At 43.0% G+C, this 22,506-nt stretch overlaps 1 protein-coding gene across 2 annotated transcripts; it reads left to right on the top strand.

Annotated features, from left to right (window-relative positions):
- The first annotated feature begins 3,568 nt into the window (after positions 1-3,568).
- On the top strand, positions 3,569-22,447 carry LOC115742272 (rust resistance kinase Lr10-like). 2 transcript variants are annotated; one of them, XM_048271125.1, is made up of 3 exons: positions 3,569-4,322; positions 11,180-12,325; positions 22,149-22,447. In XM_048271125.1, exons 1-2 carry the CDS (start codon positions 3,635-3,637, stop codon positions 12,310-12,312), a joined length of 1,821 nt encoding a protein of 606 aa, XP_048127082.1. In that variant the 5' UTR covers positions 3,569-3,634; the 3' UTR covers positions 12,313-12,325; positions 22,149-22,447. The 2 variants fall into 2 exon arrangements, with proteins under 2 accessions (XP_048127082.1, XP_048127081.1); XM_048271124.1 differs by lacking the exons at positions 11,180-12,325; positions 22,149-22,447 and adding exons at positions 4,729-5,866; positions 12,376-12,566.
- The last annotated feature ends 59 nt before the right edge of the window (positions 22,448-22,506 follow it).

Here is a 22,506-nt window from a genome sequence, read left to right as displayed (position 1 = left end):
AAGGGGATTGGGTGGGGGGAGCTGTGGTTTATGTTGATTATTGTGGGGGGGACACGGTTTTTGTCAAATGAAAAGCTTGGCGTTTCCTGACTTTTTCAGAAATTTATCGTGTTACATTAACGTCTCGAGTTTGAATCGTTTATGGAATCCGATCTGATGGGAGGATATCCGTTTGTTAAACCGAATTTTGTTAGGAAACAAATCCAAGAATTCCTTTTGGATATAAAATTCCTCATTTGAATTCATGTCGATACGGGTGTGGGATTTTGTTTTCTGTTGAAGAGGAAGAGGTTGATCAAGATATATTCTTCAACGACGTACGGTGGACGTTCAACTCCAAAAGCCAAGAAGAATATGCGGTTGGGTCCCGATCAAAGTTGGTTCAGTTGACTCCCCGTGAAAAAACAGAAAGAGAACAGATGGGGTCGCACGATAGACTCTCCGAGAAGGACGAACGCGAACGAAGAAAGAGAACGATGCAGGGATTCTCTTGGTCGCGCAAAGAAATTCTTGAACGGGGTGATTTGTGCCTATGAATTTTATATCCAGTTGAGCTGTTGTTTATTTGTAAACACTTTCAATTTTGGTTTAATATAAGTACGGAAAAACACTCGAGCGCGATTGTAATTCCGATTCTCCGATTACAGTGGATTATTTCGGTTGGATCTCCCCGTGGATGTAGGTATCGATATTCGGATCGAACCCCGTAAATCTCCGATGTCCTTATTTCTCTGGTGATTTCGTATCAACTTATTTGCAAAATCCGTTAGCGTTTTTCGAGTTATATCTCAACATGTCATTTTTTTTTTTTCTGTGAAAGTGTTTTACATGGAGCTTATGATAAAATAGAGGCGCTTCGGTGGTCAGCACGATTCTACCTGCTTTGGGTGGGGACTCAGCTTCGAGCATGAATGAACATTTTGTTTCTCAGAGCTGTGGCGTTTGATTTTGATGGCACTTACATCTTGAACTCCATTCTTTCGTCCCCCTCCGTATGCATCTTTTCAGTTAAAGTGCTACAAGTGAGAGTTCTCAACATCAAAGGAGAAAAGCGCCTTATGTTAGGTCTTTCGTTAAATAAATGTTCACATGATCCGGGACGTGGCTAATAGATTATCGACTTGTCTTTCACTAGATTTTGCAGTCGTTACTCTAGTGCATGGTCGGATCAACGGTCCGGGCTGTTCGGCTCTGCATTGGGAATCGAAAACCGGATCGGGAACCACCTGTTCCAATTTTTTTTTTTTTTGTGAATAGGGAACCGAAGGACCCAAAACCGGACCAATGCTCATCCCATTGATTAATCTCTAACGAACCATACATCAATGGTCCATTTCATTAATTAATCTCGTATGCTCAATATCCAACTCAAGACTTTAGAGGTGGCTCCCATAAGACTCGTGTCATCATGTAGCACTTAGTAGGTAGGTATCGACAGTATAAGACTCTAGAGGCGGTTCTCACGAGACTCATGTCACCATGTAACACTTAGTCCTTGGACACGAGGTTCTAGAGGTGACTTTCACGAGATTCATATTACCATATAGCAGTTAGTTCTTAACCAACACATATAAACTTCCGTAGGTGATTGCCACTCGTCACCATGTAGCACTCACAACGACAATGAGCATCAAATCATAATCCTCCAATGCTAAAAATGAAGTCCAAAGTTCATCTCATAATACAGAATACATTTCTTAAACCAAAACATGTATTTCGTCACATCGTAATACTTTTCATAAACTCGATCGACGAATTAGTACATATATCATTTTCAATCCTTTCATAAATCGTTTTCCAAACGAGCTCACAACCATTTTGAGAAACGCTTTACAATGCTATTTCAAAACAATCAAAATGATAGTAAACGCCAGATTTGAATTTGCACAACAATTATTGCTCTAAAAGTCTTTTTTTTTTCCTTTCGTGATTATCATTCCCTGTCGTGCCTATATATATATATATATATCAAATATGAGTTCACAATTTCAGAGAAGAGATAAGATCACTCACTTGGGAAAATGTCTAAACCAAATCACGAAGCTATTTTAAGCGAGACCAACTCAAAATTCTATCAATTAAATGAGAAACGATATCAAAATCAAGTACAATGTTGCCTCAACTATGAATCGACTAAACTAAGCGCCGTTATTGGCAAAACAACTCCTACTTGCTAACAAAAAGCTTGCCAAAAGCGGTAATTTTAAAGTTGTTCGCTACGCCGATTTCCAACATGAAGCTTTAAAATCTTGCTCTGGCTAAATTGTAACTCCCAAATCGATTTCCATCAAATCACACAACTCCACGAGGTCCCGAACTGCTCATTTCCATGTAATTTCACAGCTTAATAACTCTAAAATCAAAACCCGCAGTTCAAAATTCACAATTCGGAACTTATGCCCTAACTCCAAAAATTACTCTGATTAGATGAACAGAGGGCTGAAATCCTCGCCGTGCGTCGCGAAACGAGAGTAATCCGATTTGATGTGGTCCCCCACGACATAATAATACTCCTTTCGCTTTTCTTTCTGCTTTCCCTTTCTTCATTTCTTTTCTTCTTCCTTCTCTGCGCGTTTCCCTTTCTTTTTTGCTACATAACTCGAAATTATTATTTTTTTCCTATTTGGAAGCCGCCCAATCCATAAAAAAGAGTTGAAAGGTTGCAAGTTTGACTAGTTGACCGAAGAAACGAGAGGTGTAGGATGGTCAGATGAAGAAAAAAAGAGGGGGGAAGGGTGGAGGAACTTGCTTGGCGACTTCGAGCTTGACCCTGTATGAGTTCCCGTTCCATGCACTCACTTCAGCAATAATAGCGCGTCAGTGCGGTGGACGCAAGGCGACAGCAACAAAGGACCGTCGAAAAAGGGCAAAAAGCCAGGTCAAGTCAACTCTTTCGATTTAGACAAGCCGAGGAAAGAGATCCATTCGTATGGCCTCGTTCTCGATAAAAATCGGTTTTTTTGGGTTTCATCTCTCGCGGACAAAGCCGTCGCCTCAACGCTTGATCGGAGATGATCCAGACATAACATAACCCCTAATGAAAAAAACTTGCCACGGACAGCAGCGTCCACCGGCCATTGTCGCTCGCGGTCCTGGCTCGTCCAGATCTGGAAATCTGGCCGCTCGCAAAAATCTCGGACTTGAGATTTGTGGGGAGAAAACATGGCAACATGGGTCGAAAAAGCAGAACGGATCTATTGGCCGAGGACAAGCCAAAAGGTATCGAGGCCTTAGAAGACATGGCCCACAAGCTTCTGTCGTCTTATGTTTTCTGTCTTCTTCCTCCTCCATCATCCACGGTGCCCGGCGACTCCGCTGGTAGCGACGGCGAGGGGAGGCTTTGCAACTCCGCTGGCCGGTGGCCGTTAACGGCGTAGAGGAAGAGAGAGAGAGAATAATCCAGCAGATTTGCATGTTTTCATTTCCACGTGTCGGTGTTTGATTGGATCTCAGAAAATAAAAACGTAGAGGGATGAGGATAATAGGGTCAAATCAGCGACTCCAAGGGAGGAAAGTGTAAGGAAAGGAAGCAGTCAACTCCATTTTATATCAATAAATACACAACCTTCACATAATGAAATAATACCTCACTCTCATCCACACCAACACATCCTCCTCCGCCTCCTCCTCCTCCATGCATTCTCCTATTCCCTCTCTCTTCCTCCTCCTCCTCCTCCTCCTCTTCTTCCTCTGCTTCGCCCATGGCACCGCCGCCCCCGGCCCCCCGGACCACCCTTGCCGCCCCACAAAGTGCCATCACGGCCCGCATGTCATGTTCCCGTTCTGGCTCGACCACGCCGAGTGCGGCTATCCGGGCTTCCAACTCTTCTGCGACGAGAATGGGCGGACTGCGCTCCGGCTCTCGAACACCACCCAAGGGTCGCTACTTGTCAAGTCCATCAACTACCACTCCCAGTCCGTCCTCCTGCATGACCCCAACAGCTGCCTCCCCTTCTGGATCGCCAATCTCAGCCGCCTTGGCTTCGCATACTCGTACCCGCACACCTACACCTACAACTACACCCTGTTCAAGTGCCCGCCGCCCCAGAGGACCAGCCTGATCGAGGTGCGTTGCCAGAGCCAGCCCGGGCCGGATAGAGTCTACGCCGTTTACTCCGACGAATCTGTCGGAGACTCGCCGCTTGTGTACTGCGAGAGGAACGGGAAACTCGACTGGCTGCCGGAACGGATCGATCTCATCATCGCCGAGGCTCGTTTTAACTGGAAAGAGCCGGACTGTAGGAGTTGCAGGCACAATGGGTCGTTGTGTGGACGGAACGGGAGCGACATCATATGCTTACCGCCTCCTCGTGGATACCCGGGTATTGTTTTAATCACCCTCGGGTTTATGAAATTCATCGAGTTTCTTTTTATTGTTAAAGATAACATCCAGAGCGCGCAGAGGAAGGAGAATCGTAGTTTCTACACAAGAAATCGGGCCTCTGTGGAACTAAGATTACTTTGATGATTTATGCAATTCTGTTGGATGGATGCATTTCCACAAAGTTAAATCTTACTTCACATGATACGTTTGTACTTTAAATTGGAGGAGTTCCTGAATCCTGATAGCCTGTTGCTCTGTAAATGATCTGATGCTCTGTAATGAACGTCGCTCATGGTGTTAAGTGAAAGCTGATATGACTAGCTTTGAGGGTTTTTCTTCTAGTGATTTTATCATTCACGTGAACTTCGCCGGAGGCTCGAATACTGACTTCCCTGATTCTGCAGGAAGAAGAAGGGCAGAGATCGCCGGAGGATTGGTGGGCTCGTACTTCCTTCTTGCTGGAGTGATTGGAGTCGGCTATGTCCTCAACGAAAGAAGGAGAGATAAAGCATTCCAACTCAGGATCGAGGGCTTCTTGCATGACTATGAGGCCCTCAAGCCGACCCGTTACTCCTACAACGACGTCAAGAGGATAACCAACGACTTCGAGGAGAAACTAGGCCAGGGGTCTTATGGAACGGTCTACAAAGGGAAGCTCTCTAGCGAGATCTTTGTCGCCGTGAAGATGCTGGACAATTCGTTTGGAAACGGGGAGGAGTTCATCAATGAAGTGAGCACTATGGGAAGGATTCACCACGTCAACGTGGTTCGGATGGTTGGTTTCTGCGCCGATGGGTTCCGAAGAGCCTTGGTGTACGAGTTCCTGCCGAACGAGTCTCTGGAGAAGTTCATATTTCCGGGCGAAGACGCTCTTGGCCCTTCCCTTAGTTGGGAGAGGCTCCACGACATTGCTCTCGGAGTGGCTAAAGGCATAGAGTATCTTCACCAGGGCTGTGATCATAGGATCCTCCACTTCGACATCAAGCCGCACAACATCTTGCTGGATGACAACTTCAATCCTAAGATTGCGGACTTCGGTCTGGCAAAGTTATGTTCCAAGGAACAAAGCGCCGTGTCCATGACCGCAGCCAGAGGTACGATGGGATACATTGCTCCAGAAGTCTTCTCCCGGAACTTTGGAAGCGTGTCCTCCAAGTCTGACGTGTACAGCTTCGGAATGCTGCTGCTCGAAATGGTCGGGGGGAGAAAGAACGTCGACGTGAACGCCAAGAACATGAGCCAGATGTACTTCCCGCAGTGGGTCTATAACCATCTGAATAAGGGCGAAGAGCTTGAAATACGAATCCGAGAGGACGGCGACCACAACATTGCCAGGAAACTGGCAATCGTAGGGCTCTGGTGCATTCACTGGTACCCGGCCGACCGGCCTCCCATGAAAGCGGTGGTTCAGATGCTGGAGGGAGAAGAGTGCCCCGTCATGCCGAAAAATCCTTTCGTTTCCTCCTCCGGTTCAGGGGAAGCTGCGACCATGCCGGGAAGACTCTGGAACACTAATCTGGAAGTTATCGAGGAATAAGTCCGAACGACCTTTCACAGCATGCCATCTCTCATTGACCGAAACCGCCGTGAAACAGTGCGAAAGTAAGTAGAGCTGTGATTCTACGGAAAAACAGCCTGCATACGCTCCCACTACTTACCTGTTGTATCAGATCCTAATATATATATATGTCGAGGAATTCCTTCCCTCTTATATTTGTAAATAGGTTAGTAACGTTAGTTACAATTGAAACATAATAAAGAATACATAAAATAGGTGATCACATCACCTTTTTGAGTTTGTTCATATAAGCTGCTTCAAAATTTGCAAAATTTCTTTTCTAATACTTTTATAATCTTATTTTAATAAGTTGCTCTAAGCTTAAATGTTTTGTCATATGGGCCTTATGCCGGAGGTCCTGCTTATATTTTTAAATTCTATTAATTAGTTGTCGAGATAGTTATGTCGAGCAAGTACCTCTAAATTAGCACCCAACTTTTCATGTTATATCGAAATATATAGTCTATTCATAGGTGATTGGGAATTGTCCTACTTTTATAATTTAACACCGCCCCCCGCACCACCCCCCCAAATAACAGGCGGATTGCGATTTAGTGAGGAAATACTTTAGTGTCCAATGTATTGATTGTCCTCGTAACTAAACAATGAATGTCTTGAAAATCAAATATTTATTCATTAAGGCTTCATTTGTTTTGCTAAAAATAAATGATTTGAAAAAATATTTCCAAAAAATGATCACTTGAAATAATTAGTCAATGAAAGATGTTCTCGGTATTGATAATAATTTTATGAAAATGTTTTTCGTCCATTCATTTTTGTAAGAGATACAAACGATCATTGTTAGAAAAATGTGTTCTAAATGACGTATTTTTTTTAAAACAAATGCAATTATATTATATCAGCGCCCTGAAAATAGTTGCTAATAAAATCTTTTTATGTTACCCAATTATAATTGGGCGCCAAAAGTACGTAGTGCATGCTCTTGTTAATTAGTCCCACCTCTCTATATAAATATAATATATATACATTTTTATATACACACACAAGCACGCATTAACGAATATATTAATATGAAAATTCAGACAACTTATGGGGAAAGTCGGTGGTTTTTTGAATTTTTCTTTGAAGTTAATGAATACGGGAAAAGACAGAAGAGAGGGAAATGAGAAGAAGAAGACGGAAGAGGGTGTTTCGGTTGGTTTTGCGGTTCCTTCGTTTTCTCACTCGCCTTCATCGTTCATGTCCTATCACTTCAACAGTTTTTCTCGTTCGTGCGTGTGCTCTTTTCCCACGTAAATCATGCCAATTTCTCAGACATTCCCTTCTCTGCCATCCATCTTCTTTAGCCACATACCACAACCACCATCGATGAAGAGCAACTTCTCTCTCTCTCTCTCTCTCTCTCTCTCTCTCTCTCCTTACGCCATCTATGATCGCTTAACGTTCTACTACAGTTGTCTGTCCTGCTTTCAGTTTCATTGCTTCGCAAAGTTCCTTTGATTTTTCGCTCTTCCTCTTTCTTGTTTTCTGTTTGTTGCCTTCTCTTCTTAGGACATGAATCTTTCTCTACTGTGAGATTCTTGCCTCGTTGCTTCTTGATCCCTACTATTTCACCCTTTATTAGAATACCCTTTTGTCCATTCCTTCAAATTCACTCTGTTTTTCTCAGTATATGACGACGATATTCTGCACTCTGCAATCTCTTGGCCATCTCAACGCTTAATTTTGTCAAAGTTATCATCTTTCTTGTCGTGTCTTTGTTGGGTGGTGGTTTTTTTTTTTTTTTTGAATCCATGGATTATCACGAGAGTTCGAGTTCTGGATTTCAATTCGCGAATCCCGATTTTGGAGACACCACGTACACTAAGGTGTTTGTTAGGGGTTTGGCTTGGGGGACGCAGAGCGAGACACTGAGGCAACACTTCGAGCAGTTTGGTCCGATTCTGGAGGCGGTCGTGATCACTGATAAGACCACAGGACGATCAAAAGGATACGGTTTTGCCAGCACTTGTTTCTTCACTCGTCTGTTCTTCTTCCTTCTATGTTAGCTGGGGATGATTTGATGCTTATGCATTGATATGGAAGATACTTATGGTCTCTTCTGCAGGTATCTTTTTATGACAGTTTTCGAATTTGACTAGGAAAAAAGATCGTTGCTGTAATTTAACTATGGAATCTAGTATATTCGAATAGGATTGTTACATCTTTTAGTGGAACGGTTGATCCGAAAGTTGAATGATGACGATAATCATACGTTTCTCTTGCCAGTTAGCTTTTCAGAAGTCTGGGCTACTCCATGCGGGCAATGAGTTTTGTTGCGCCATGTTGCTGTCTAGTGATCTTGTCTTTGTGCTTCTTCTTCGTCTTCTTTTGTTTTTTGATTTTTGTGTGTGTTTTTGGGGGTTCGTATTTTCTTCTTCTTCTTTGCTGGTAAGTTTATTAGCACATCTGCATGTGGAGAGTGTAGGTTACTTTCCAGGAGGCTGTGGCCACTAGTAGAGCCTGTGCAGATCCCACTTCCGATAATCGACGGCAGGCGCGCAAATTGACCGAGGAAACAAGCCATGATGACCTTAGCGACCGTTGATTTTCATCATCTGTTTTGTCACGCCCGCACGCAGGTCGACTTTCCCCAACCTTGTCCCGTCCAGTGGGTCTTTTAACCCAGACCCTACGAGTAAAGAATCAGACGTGATAGGAAGTTAGGCTTGGGTTTTAGTTTATGGCTTTGGAGGGACTGTGCTCACTGCTCAAATTTTTTTTTGAAGAAGTTGCCCTTTTTGTCAGCTAATTATTTGCTTGATTTTCCTAAGGCTAATTAGTTGCATGACTCGAAACGGGATTGTTTTTTTTTTCCCCAATCCCCTTCTAAATCTTGCATTGATAGCTCGATTCCATCACTCGATTACACGGTTGATTGGTGATTTAGTAAGGCGCTCTCAGAGAATGCTCGGTTCGAACTTGAAAAGGGTTTGTATCCCTTGTTCCCCTGGGAAAATAGAATTCATCTCCAATCAAAAAGAGAAGGGAAAAGTGTAAAAAAAAGTTCTAAATATTTTGTATTAGTGCCAATTCAGTCATAGACCGGCGAATTGAGTTAGCACAAATGCAAAATATTTAGGATTGAGTTAGCACAAATGCAAAATATTTAGGATTGAATTGGCACCAATGCAAAATGTTTAGGACTGAATTGACATTAATAAAAAAGTTTAGGACTGAATTGACACTAATATAAAAGGTTTATGATTAAATTGGCATAAAAAAAAGTTTAAAATTGAATTGATATAAATACAAAAGGTTTAGAAATTTTTTGACACTACGTTCAAAAAGTAAGGAAAAAAAAAGCACTGGTTCAACTCAATCAGCAGAGCCCAAGGATGGTCAGATGAAGAAAAAAGAGGGCGGGAAAGGGGGGAGGAACTTGCTTGGCGACTTCGAGCTTGACCCGGTATGAGTTCGTGTTCCATGCACTCACTTCACCGATAACAAACAGCGCGTCAGTGCGGTGGACGCAAGCCGACAAAAACAGAGCACCGTAGAAAGAGGGCAAAAAGCCAGGTCAAGTCAACTCTTTCGATTTAGACAAGCCGAGGAAAGAGATCCATTCGTACGGCTTCGTTCTCGATAAAAATCGGTTTTTTGGGTTTCATCTCTCGCGGACAAAGCCGTCGCCTCAACGCTTGATCGGAGATGATCCAGACATAACCCCTAATGAAAAAATCTTGCCACGGACAGCAACGTCCACCGGCCATTGTCGCTCGCGGTCCTGGCTCGTCCAGATCTGGAAATCTGGCCGCTCGCAAAAATCTCGGACTTGAGATTTGTGGGGAGAAAACATGGCAACATGGGTCAAAATAGCAGAGCGGATCTATTGGCCAAAAGGAATCGAGGCCTTAGAATACATGGCCCACAAGACACGGCGCCCGGCGACTCCGCTGGTAGGGACGGCGAGGGGAGGCTTCGCAACTCCGGTGGCCGTTAACGGCGTAGAGGAAGAGAGAGAGAGAGAATAATCCAGCAGATTTGCATGTTTTATTTCCACGTGTCGGTGTTTGATTGGATCTCAGAAAATAAAAACGTAGAGGGATGAGGATAATAGGGTCAAATCAGCGACTCCAAGGAAGGAAAGTGTAAGGAAAGGAAGCAGTCAGCTCCATTTTATATCAATAAATACACAACCTTCACATAATAAAATAATACCGCACTTTCATCCACACCAACACATCCTCCTCCTCCTCCATGCATTCTCCTATTCCCTCTCTCTTCCTCCTTCTTCTCCTCCTCCTCTTCCTCTGCTTCGCCCATGGCACCGACGACCTCGGCCCCCCGGACCACCCTCGCTGCCGCAGAAAGTGCCATCACGGCCCGCGGGTCATGTTCCCGTTCTGGCTCGACCACGCCGAGTGCGGCTATCCGGGCTTCCAACTCTTCTGCGACGAGAATGGGTCGACTGCGCTCCGGCTCTCGAACACCACCCAACGGTCGCTACTCGTCAAGTCCATCGACTACCACTCCCAGTCCGTCCTCCTGCATGACCCCACCAGCTGCCTCCCCTTCTGGATCGCCAACCTCAGCCGCCTTGGCTTCGCCTACTCGTCTTCGTACCCGCACACCAACACCTACAACTACACCCTGTTCAAGTGCCCGCCGCCCCTTAGGACCGACCTGACCGAGGTACGTTGCCTGAACCAGCCCGGGCCGGACAGAGTCTACGCCGTTGACTCCAACAACTTCGTCGGAGACTCGCCGCTTGTGTACTGCGAGAGGAACGGGAGTCTCGACTGGCTGCCAGAATCGATCTATCTCATCATCACCGAGGCTCGTTTTTACTGGAAAAAGCCGGACTGTAGGAGTTGCAGGCACAACGGATCGTTGTGTGGATGGAACGGGAGCGACATCATATGCTTACGGCCTCCTCCTGGACACCGGGGTATTGTTTTAATCACCCTCGGGTTTATGAAATTCATCGAGTTTCTTTTTATTGTTAAAGATAAGATCCAGAGCGCGCAGAGGAAGGAGAATCGTAGTTTCTACACAAGAAATCGGACCTCTGTGGAACTAAGATTACTTTGATGATTTATGCAATTCTGTTGGATGGATGCATATCCACAAAGTTAAATCTTACTTCACATGATACGTTTGTACTTTAAATTGGAGGAGTTCCTGAATCCTGATCGCCTGCTGCTCTTTTAATGATCTGGTGCTCTGTAACGAACGTCGCTCATGGTGTTAAGTGAAAGCTGATATGACTAGCTTTGAGGATTTTTCTTCTAGTGATTTTATCATTCACGTGAACTTCGGCGGAGGCTCGAATACTGACTTCTCTGATTCTGCAGGAAGAACAAGGGCAGAGATCGCCGGAGGATTCGTGGGCTCGTCCTTCCTTCTTGCTGGAGTGATTGGAGTCGGCTATGTCCTCAACGAAAGGAGGAGAGATAAAGCATTCCAACTCAGGATCGAGGGCTTCTTGCATGACTATGAGGCCCTCAAGCCGACCCGTTACTCCTACAACGACATCAAGAGAATAACCAACGACTTCGAGGAGAAACTAGGCCAGGGGTCTTATGGAACGGTCTACAAAGGGAAGCTCTCGAGCGAGATCTTTGTCGCCGTGAAGATGCTGGACAATTCGTTTGGAAACGGGGAGGAGTTCATCAACGAAGTGAGCACTATGGGAAGGATTCACCACGTCAATGTGGTTCGGATGGTTGGTTTCTGCGCCGATGGGTTCCGAAGAGCCTTGGTGTACGAGTTCCTGCCGAACGAGTCTCTGGAGAAGTTCATATTTCCGGGCGAAGACGCTCTTGGCCCTTCCCTTAGTTGGGAGAGGCTCCACGACATCGCTCTCGGAGTGGCTAAAGGCATAGAGTATCTTCACCAGGGCTGTGATCATAGGATCCTCCACTTCGACATCAAGCCGCACAACATCTTGCTGGATGACAACTTCAATCCTAAGATTGCAGATTTCGGTCTGGCAAAGTTATGTTCCAAGGAACAAAGCGCCGTGTCCATGACCGCAGCCAGAGGTACCATGGGATACATTGCTCCAGAAGTCTTCTCTCGGAACTTTGGAAGCGTGTCCTCCAAGTCTGACGTGTACAGCTTCGGAATGCTGCTGCTCGAAATGGTCGGGGGGAGAAAGAACGTCGACGTGAACGCCAAGAACATGAGCCAGATGTACTTCCCGCAGTGGGTCTATAACCATCTGAATAAGGGCGAAGAGCTTGAAATACGAATCCGAGAGGACGGCGACCACAACATTGCCAGGAAACTGGCAATCGTAGGGCTCTGGTGCATTCACTGGTACCCGGCCGACCGGCCTCCCATGAAAGCGGTGGTTCTGATGCTGGAGGGAGAAGAGTGCCCCGTCATGCCCAAAAATCCTTTCGTTTCCTCCTCCGGTTCAGGGGAAGCTGCGACCATGCCGGGAAGACTCTGGAACACTAATCTGGAAGTCATCGAGGAATAAGTCCGAACGACCTTTCACAGTATGCCATCTCTCATTGACCGAAACCGCCGTGAAACAGCGCAAAAGTAAGTAGAGCTGTGATTCTACCGAAAAACAGCCTGCATACGCTCCCACTACTTACCTGTTGTATCAGATCCTATATATATATAGAGAAATTCCTTCCCTCTTATATTTGTAACTAGGTTAGTTACAATGTAATACTGGAACCAATCTACTTATTAGAAGTTTATGAGATAGTAATAATTGGGATTTAATCTCACATCGCAAATGCTGTTCGTTCCAATTTGCATTTCATGTCCTGAATTCCGGGAAATATTGCAGCAGCTGTTTTTTGGGACAGGACTTGTTCTTTTTGTTTGCTTGGGGAGTTGAAAATGTCTTTGGCTTCAAGCAATTTAAGAAGGAACGAGAGTACTACTGCTAGGAAAAATGGCCCTTCCTTCTCATGAAGATGATAAGTAGAAATTACATCATAAGTCGAAGAGCACGGATTTGTACAAGCGCTAAAAGGGATGTGTTCTCGAGGTCGATTCAATCAGGAACTCGAAATGACATCGGTTTGAAGCTTTCTTGAAAGAGATTGCATCTGTGAATTAGGTTGGCACAGGGGCTTCATTGACAGAGGGAGTTCTTACCAAAGAGTGGCAACTCAGCTGACGAATTTGGTTTAAGGTTGTGTCGTTTGAGTAAACAGCAGAAGATATATATCTCGTCCGCGTACATTTGATTGAACTCATCATCATTGCCTTTCGATTCAAGCCAAAGAAAACTAGTTTGCCTGGTTTTTCCTGACACTCTTGAGCTCTGTCAGCTGAAAAAAATGAAAGAAAAATACTCTTCTGAACCGCCAAAGTGGCTTCTAGTTTCATACACACAAAATCACTAGCGGGGGTCAGCCGCTAGTGGTGGCCCTCGGCCAAACCTGGGTGAGGCCGGCGACCCTCGCCCAATCCCGTAGGCCATTGCCTGCGGCTGGTAGGGGTCGCCGAGCCTCGGTTTGGCTGCTACGGCGCATCCCTCGCCTTCTGCGTTTACCTTTTACTTTTATTTGTTTGATATTTTTGTTAAAATTTTAAGCTATTTTTTTCAATTTATTTTAAATAAAATTTGTATTTAAATTTTTTTGTTAATTTTGCTTTTTTAAATTTAATTTCAATGAAACTTGTATTACCAATCGAATTTGAACCAAGCCGAGGTCATCTTAGCCACGTCATTTCCACGTAGGAGATAGAAAATATTGAAAAACATAATCATTTTTTGGAGTCGACAGAAGAATTCGTTTACACCAATTTGACAAATTTTAGGATTTGATTACACTTTTTGTAAGTTTTAGGATTCAACTCCACTTTCATGACAAATTTTAGGACCTTATTGAACAAGTCCTTTTTTTTGAATTTGTATATTTTTTATTTTTGTAAACAATTAAGTTGGTATTTTTTTGTCTTTTAATATTTTTTTTCCAATTTTTATTTTTTTATTTTTGTAAAGTAATTAAGTTTGTATTTTCTATTTTTAATATTTTTTCAATTTTTATTTTTTTTTATTGCTAACTGGACCTTCTGCAAGCCACGTCGCCTTTAAATATTAGTGAAATAATGCCACGTCGAATTTCCGGCAATGCATATAGGAGTTGGCACTCAAATGATCGTTTTTAAAAAAAAATTGGTACTCAACCGATCTCCGTACACAATTTTTGGCACCAAAGTGATCTCCTTACACAACTTTTGGCACATATACTATTTTTTTCCGAAGTAATAAGTGGCTATTTTTTTATGACAATACTTGGTTTAAAATAGGTCCAAGAGTAGCTAGTAAATTGCGTCTCAAAGAGACCAAGAATGTAATTGAAAGTAAATATCAATGGCCATATGGATAAACCTTATTCTCATAAATAGGTTTAATCAAAATTTTGTGTCCTAAAGGCATTTTGGGCATTGTTAGTATATAGAAATCTTGCCGCCTATGGCGGTATCGTAATATTCCATTAATCTAGTGGCGCTTGTGTAATTACAACAAAACAGTCGTCAAAATTTACGTAGTTCAATGCGCCTGATGCGCGCAATGTGCGCTAGATCTAATGCCAAAACCATAAAAGTACTACACATGCCTTCTTTACAGTAGTTTGTATATATGTAGACACACACGACACACACACATCTATATTTAAAATTCCAATGATGTTTCACTTTAATTTTAGCATGGAATCTTATTTCCAGACGACGCAATAACATAATAACTGGAAGGAAAATTTAGCACGTAACACGGGAAGGGATTGGACAGTGAAAAACCCCAACTTGAGAGCGGATTAGATCGTATGTGTTGTTTGAAATTATTATTCAATCGAGAATATTTATATTATCGACAAAAATATATACTTAAATATTTTTATGAACAATAAAATTTATTTATTTATTTATTGTTATAAATGGCCGTATATTAAATTATTTATTTATTACGAAACAAACGCATGTTAGGCACGAAGAAACAACGCTGGGTCGAGGTGAACGCTGAACGGAAAGGAGTTGAACGGTTGGAAGTTTGACTTGTTGACCGAAGATTAGAGGGTAAGTCAATGGGTCAAAGAAGTCAACGCACGATGGGAGCCCGTGGGGCCAAGGGGGAGCAAAGATGCCCGTCAAAGGCTCCAAGTCTTTAGGGCGGTCCGTGGATAATAAAGCGTAATTCCCTTCAAGCCCGCCCACATGTCCAAAAATTACCAGAAGTTCATTATCTGAATGGGCGTTTTCATCAACACCTTCTTCTTGTAAGGAACAATAGCACCATCCAAATGCTGATAATATCGTCGAACTCAATGAAAATTTTTGGACGCGGGGACAGATTTGAGACTAGACCAAAAGTTGGGGATTTTCTATGAAACCCAAAAAAAAAAAAAAAAAAGTTCGATATAGAATTAAGACTAGACCTAAAATCGAGATATTCTTTTTTTTGAAGGAATTAGACCTGAATAAAACTGGTCTTTCGCCGGAAGAGGAACACATAGCTGAGAGGATTTGAAAAAGGCTTTTGTTAACATGACAGTTTTTTTGTGACTATGAGAATTGTGGGCCACAAATTCTTGAAAGAATAGGCCCGCAACAATTTTTAGTTATTTATTATTCATTTTTTTTATGACTCACAATATGCTGTCAATTTTACAGTAGATAAAAAAATTAATACATGAGCATATTCCATTTGGAAACCATTCTCAGACATCCACAATTCTTTTTTCCTTTTCGTTTCTCTTTGTGTCTATTTTTTTCCCTAATTTTTCGAGGAAAACAAACATCGACAATGTCATGAAAAGAAAAAGTACCCATGTTCCAATCTCGGACACTGCTTAGAAAAAGGAGGGTTGGGTGTGAGTAACCCTTTTTATTATGGGTTGAAATTTAGACCTATCAAAATGGGTCATAAATTTATTTCTTACCCCGTATGTGATCAATTGAGTTGTTATATGAGTTAGTTATACTCAATAAATGAGTTCAACATAGTATGCATATTAAAGAGGTCGTAAATGAGTCAATTTATTTAACCCAACCCATCTGTATATGACTCTTTATCATTCTCTCTCGCCCTCATTCAATCTCGCACTCGCTCGCTCCTCGTTCTCACTCAATATCGCGCTCGCTCGCTCCGCACTCTCACTTCGGTTTGAGTATGAGTTTTCCTAAATTGAACTAAATACGAAAGTGTTTTAGGAATACAGGTCGAGTATGCGTCACATCAACTATAAGTCACTATTTGCATTGCAATAAATGGGTCATAAACGACTTAAATGAGTCTATTTGTGTGAAACCATTTAAAATCCGACCTAACCCGACCCGCCCCGCCCGTTTGACGGGTGATCGAAGAGCCAAAAATGCAGAGAGGGAACATCGATACAAATAAAGGCCCATACATTCGATTCCTCAGCTTCGCCGATGGCACCGTTGACCTCAAACCGCTGCTGCCCCAAAGGGTGCTCCCACCACGGGCCGCAGGTCCAATTCCCATTCCTGCTCGAAGGCCGCCGACTGCGGCTATCATCCGGATTTCAAGTTGTCCTGCGAAGGGGTTGGAAACACTCTGCTCTCACTCCCCATCACCCCCACAGCCGCTCTTCATCAAGTCCATCCACTATGCTAACCGGTCCGTCCTCGTGCAGGACCCCAACGGGTGCTTCCCCTTTGCTGCTGGCGAACCTTAACCTCCCTCGCTTCTCCTTCCAAAGGGTCTACAACGACCCGTGTGGGTACCCACCCTCCAACCATAACTATACCATGTTCTAGTGCCTGTCGGCCAAGAGGACCAGCATGGCCCGGGTGGATTGCCAGAGCCAGCCCGGGTCGTACGAAGTCTACGGTGTTGAATCCAACTCCTACATCGGAGAATTGCTACTAATGTTCTGCAAGAGAACTTCGACTTGCTTCCGATGCCAATCGATAACATGATGAGCAAGAATCTTTTGGTGTGGGGCAAACTGGACTGCGGGAACTGCACGAATGCAGAGTTGTGGGGTCAACGGAACGAGAGCGGCATTAGCTGCACCGTGCCTCTTAGTGGGCACATAGGTATTGCTTTAATCCTAGTTGAAGGCGCATGCGGTTACCGGGTCTGAAACTCTTTACGTTTCATGAGACTTTGCTTGACTCTCTGTTATTACACTTTCATAGAAATTATCTGATGCCCTGAAACGAAGGTCACTCATGGTGTTAACTAACGCCGATAGAACTTATGATTCTGCGGAAAGAATAAGAAGAGAGATTGCGGGAGGAGTCTTGGGCTCGTTTTTCTTTCTTATTGGATTGATTGGAGTCGGCTATGTCCTCAACGAAAGAAGAAGAGAGAAAGCATTCCGACTCAAGATCGAGAGCTTCTTGCATGACTATGAGGCCCTCAAGCCGACCCGCTACTTCTACAACGACATCAAGAGGATAACCAACGACTTGGAGGAGAAACTAGGCCAGGGGGCTTACGAAACGGTCTACAAAGGGAAGCTCTCGAGCGAGATCTTCGTCACCGTGAAGATGCTGGACAATTCATCCAGAAACAGAGAGGAGTTCATCAACGAAGTAAGCACTATGGGAAAGATTCACCACGTCAATGTGGTTCGGATGATTGGTTTCTGCGGTGGCGGGTTCCAAAGAGCCTTGGTGTAAGAGTTCATGCCGATCGAGTCTCTAGAGAAGCTCCTATCAATTGATTTAGAGAAATAGATAATGGAATAATTCATTTACAGTTAGCACAAGACCGATATAAATATACATACAAAGAAGGGTATAAACGTAAATATATACACTAAAAGAAAAACTCTGGTCCTAATCAATATAATACATCTAACACCTAAGGTGGGTCAACCAACAAGAGTTTGGAAAAAATAGCAGCAAATTATTATGATGTAAGAGATTTGGTGAATACGTTGGCAAGCTGGGCTGCAGAGGCCATAAAGGGAAGAGAAATGATGCGTACTTGGAGCTGATGACGTGTGATGTGACAATCAATGTCGATGTGCTTGGTACACTTATGAAAGACTGAATTTGTAGCAATGTGAATAGCACTCTTGCTGTCACAATGAAGAGGAATGGGAGTAGAGGAGGCCAAGCCAAGATCAACAAGGAGACAAGGAAGCCAAATAATCTCCATTGTAGTATCAACTATAGCACGATACTCGGATTCAGTATAAGATCGAGACACGATACACTGCTTCTTGGCATGCCAAGAAATCAAAGTATCACCCAGAAAAATACAAAATCTTATAATGGACTTGTGGTCGGTAATATCCGCTACTTGGTCAATATCAAAGTAAGCACAAATAGCAAGTGAGGAAGTTGATGAGAGAAAAATTGAGCGTGACAGAGTACCACGAAGATATCGAAGAATCCGGAGCACAACAAGATAATGATATGTAAAATGAGTTGCTACAAACTGATCGACAAAATGAACAGCATAAGCGATATTAGGACGAGTGGTCATAACATAGACAAGATTGCCAATAAGAGCCCGGTAGCGAGGAACATCAGACGGAGGCTCACCAACATCCGGACGAAGTTTTAAATGAAGTTCAACGAGAGTAGTCGCAATACAAGTATCAGATAACTTAGCACGAGCAAGAATGCTAGCGATGTACTTTTGGTGGGAGAGAAGAATACCACGTTGACTGCAAGCAACCTCAATACCGAGAAAATAACGTAAAAAACTCATATCCTTCATAGCAAACCGACGGTGAAGATATTTGTTAGTATAAGCAATATGAGCAGAGTCATCCCCAATAATAATCATATCATCAATATAGAATAGCAAAATAGTACAACCAGCAAGAGAAGTATGAGTGAACATAGCATGATCATTCTCACTCGAACAAAATCAACTCGACCTAACAACATCCGCAAAGCGCTCGAACGAAGCTCGAGGAGCTTGTTTAAGATCATAAAGGGCTCGACAAAGATGGCAAACCCGACTAGGAGAATGAGCAAGACCAGGAGGTGGCTGCATATAAAGTTCCTCATGAAGTGCCCCATTAAGAAAAGCATTATTCACATCAAGTTAAAAAAGAGGCCAATTACGAATAGAGGCTACTACAAGAAGAGTGCGAACGGAAGTCATTTTGGCAATAGGAGCAAAGGTGTCCTTATAATCAATCCTATATTTCTAATTAAAACAATGTACTACGAGACGCACTTTATAACGCTCAATACTATCATCAGAGTAAGTCTTGATTTTGTAGACCCGGCGATAAGATATCAAGGATTTCCCTAGGTACAAGATCCCACGTACCAATGCGCTCAAGAGCAGACAACTCTTTAGACATAGCATCACGCCACTCGGCATGTTGCATGGCCATACGATAACGTGATGGTTCCCGCAACATGTGGACAACAACCATAAAGGAACCAAACTCATTATAGCAACTCATAGCCGCCACATACCTAGCCGGAGGACGGCGATCTCACGGAGGATTCCGCCGAGGGGAAGGTGGGCGAGAATCGTCAAGAGGCTTCGGAGTGGCAGGTGAAGTGGACGAAGGACGAGGCATAATAGGAGAAGGTGATGACACTGGGTAAGACGAAGAAGATATAATAGGAGGAACAAAAAGATGAATCAAGAGGAAAATCCATAAAACTAGATGGAGTGGATTGTGAAGAAGTAGAAGAGGCAGAAAAGAACGGTATGTGCTCAAAGAACTAAACACTACGAGACATACGAATACTCCGTAAAGAAAGATCATAGCACCTGTAATCTTTATGTTCCGTGTTCTAGCCCAATAAAGCACACCGAACTAACTTTATAGAGAGTTTGGTACATTCATGAAGTGTAAGAAGTACATAACACGTATAGCCAAAAACATGAAGTTGGTAATAAGTGAGTGGTTTCGAGAAAAGACTTTGGTGAGGGATGGCTTTGGAGAAGACAAAATAATGGAGTCGATTTATGAGATAGACAGCGGTAGAAAGCGCTTCGGCCCAAAATTTAGTGGGAACGGAATTGGACAACATGAGAGCACGATTAGTATCCAGAATATGATGATGTTTTTGCTCAGCAAAACCATTTTGAGCGGGAACACTAACACAAGACAACTGAGGTAAGGTTTCCTAAGAAGTTAAGAAAGAATGAAAAGCTGTAGAAAAATAATCCCCATCCGAATCAAAACGAAAAACTTTAATAGTTTTAGAGAATTGAGTAGAAAGCATGGCTATAAAGTTTTTATAGATAGAGAGAAATTTATTACGAGAACGTATGAAATAAACCAAGGTATAACAAGAATAATCATCAATAAACGATACATAATACTTGAATCCACTTTTATAAAGTTGGAGGGCAGGATCCCAAACATCCGAATGTACTAAATCAAAACATGTAGTGGAAACAGAAGAATTAACATGAAAAGAAGGTGCAGATTGTTTAGTTAAAAGAGAACTAGTACAAGAACGCATAACAATAGATAAAACAGGCCCAAGTACACTCTATTGAAATAGAAAAGACAAACAAGAAGCATATATATGACCTAAACGCTGGTGCCAACAATCAAGGTAGAAGATGGTGAGAACAGGTTAAGGTGAGGGAAATTGGAAATATTGCATTGTATACAATCCTCGATGTCTACTACCCCTATCAATCGCCTAACCACTCGTACAATCCTATATAATCGTAACGTCTCATACCGCCACACCTGAAGGTGTTGCTATACTCGCGATCTTCTTTAATTAATCTTTCAGAGTAACTAGCGCATGCGAAAGCTCTAAAATAGAAAATCAAGCGGGTCGAGCATACGGGCACAAGTGCATGAAATACAAAACAGCCAAACGGCAAGCACGCCTACAAGGAGGTATGACCTTTCATGGTTTCACTAACCGGATACACATTTCAAACAATGAGATCACTAAATACTGAATTCATTTATATATCTTTCAATCAGTTCTTTATGAAAGCTCAAATGACTACGGCATGATTTATAAAGGAAGGTAATCTACTCCGAATCCACCGGCCTCATCTCTGTCCATGATCTTCACTTCCCATAACGTTTTTCCTTGTCGACTTGCTCATCTCAAAAATGGTTAATTCACGGGAGTAAGTCGAAGCTCCTCCGCAAGTAGGATTCCGAGGCCAAATGACTAAACCAGCTATAGAATAGCAGAATTGCAATCAAAGTTATTACGACGGAATCCAAAGTATCGAAAAGATAGAATCTCCAAATCAAACCAAAATCCAATGATAGAATCAATCAGAATCCAAGAATAAACTAAATCAAAGTCATCAATATCATGATTCGAGATCTATCGAACCAGAATTTAGGACACTCAAGGATAGGATTTCAGAATATCCAAATCAAAGTTATCACAGCCAAAACATATAGGAAAATAATGCCCACAATAGCAAAACCATAAACGTTATAGTAATAAGAACTAGAAATCTAGTTGTCTCGATAAATCGAGAAGAATAGGGTTCAAAAACAACAATCAACAGATGAACGGATAGACGAACAAGTGGGTGGCCGGTTCCAAAACTAGGGCACCGAACGGCATGGCCATGGCTAAGGCGGTGTACGGCCAAGGAGGCATACGGACAGCGCAACGGTCAAGTGGCTCGGAGGATTACGGAAGCAGAGTGACGACGTTCTGATGATCTTATGTCGAATAAACTAACTCTCGAGGTTTATATAGGGAAAGCAAACGAAGGCCGGTCGGCTTAAGTGAGTTAGCAACTTAGGATGAGTCAATAGCTTGCACTCAAAACACATCATGACACGTGTCGGCTAATTGTGACACGTATCACAAGGGCATGCCACGTGTCCGTCTCTGGTCGATCGCGTGCGTGACACGCGACTCCCTGGATGTACACGGGCGGCTTGTCCCAATTCTACCTCCGGTTGTCCTAATTTCGCACATATTTGACCCGACATGACCTAAATCCAACATATCGTGTCCCTAAAAATATTATCGAGCTAATAATAAATCCTCAAAAATACCCTTGAGTCCGAATAAAAATCTCCCAAAACTTATCCAATAATTCGAGTCTACTAAATATTAATCCACTCTTAAGCAGGTGAGAGTTTTCAAGTCATCACAACAACACAAGAATCTACAGTAAATGTCCGTCATATAACACATACATGGAAGGGTATAAACGTAAATACATACACTAAAGAGAAAATCCTGATCCTAATATATACAATATATCTAACACATATTTCCAGGCGACGACCCTCTCGACCCTTCCCTTAGTTCACAGTTGGGAGAGGCTCCACGACATCGCTCTTGGAGTGGCCAAAGGCACAGAGTATCTTCATCAGGGCAGTGACCACAGGACACTCCATTTCGGCATCAAGCCGCACAATATCTTGCTCTCGGCCCTTCCCTTAGTTCGCAGTATGTCATCTAATCTATCCTCGACCGAAATGGATGTGAAACAGTGTGACGGTAAGTAGAGCTGTGATCAAGAAGCCATACGTTAAATGTAGGAACTTTCTCAACCGCGAAATAGCCTGAAAACCTTCGATGCGCTCCCACTACTTACATGTTGTATCAGATCCAATATGTATAGAGAAATTCCTTTCCTCCTATATTTCTAACGAGGCTAGCTATCATGCAATACAAGAATTTATGTACTTACTGGAAGTTTGTAATTTAGTAAGTACTTGGATTTGATTGCCCGGCGCAAATGCAGTTCGTTCTGTTGTGCATTTCAAGTCCTCAATTCCGGGAAACACAGCACAGCAGC

Source organism: Rhodamnia argentea, chromosome 10 (assembly GCF_020921035.1).
Source record: "Rhodamnia argentea isolate NSW1041297 chromosome 10, ASM2092103v1, whole genome shotgun sequence".
NCBI classification, from domain to species: domain Eukaryota; kingdom Viridiplantae; phylum Streptophyta; class Magnoliopsida; order Myrtales; family Myrtaceae; genus Rhodamnia; species Rhodamnia argentea.
The sequence above is the reverse complement of the archived record's forward strand: the minus strand, read 5'-3'. Positions and strand labels throughout refer to the sequence as shown.

Excerpts from the sequence above, each read along its gene's own strand:
- LOC115742272 (XM_048271125.1), top strand. The coding sequence starts at position 3,635 with ATGCATTCTCCTATTCCCTCTCTCTTCCTCCTCCTCCTCCTCCTCCTC. Across the intron at positions 4,323-11,179 it reads GCCTCCTCGTGGATACCCGG|GAAGAACAAGGGCAGAGATC; the intron begins GTATTGTTTTAA and ends CTGATTCTGCAG.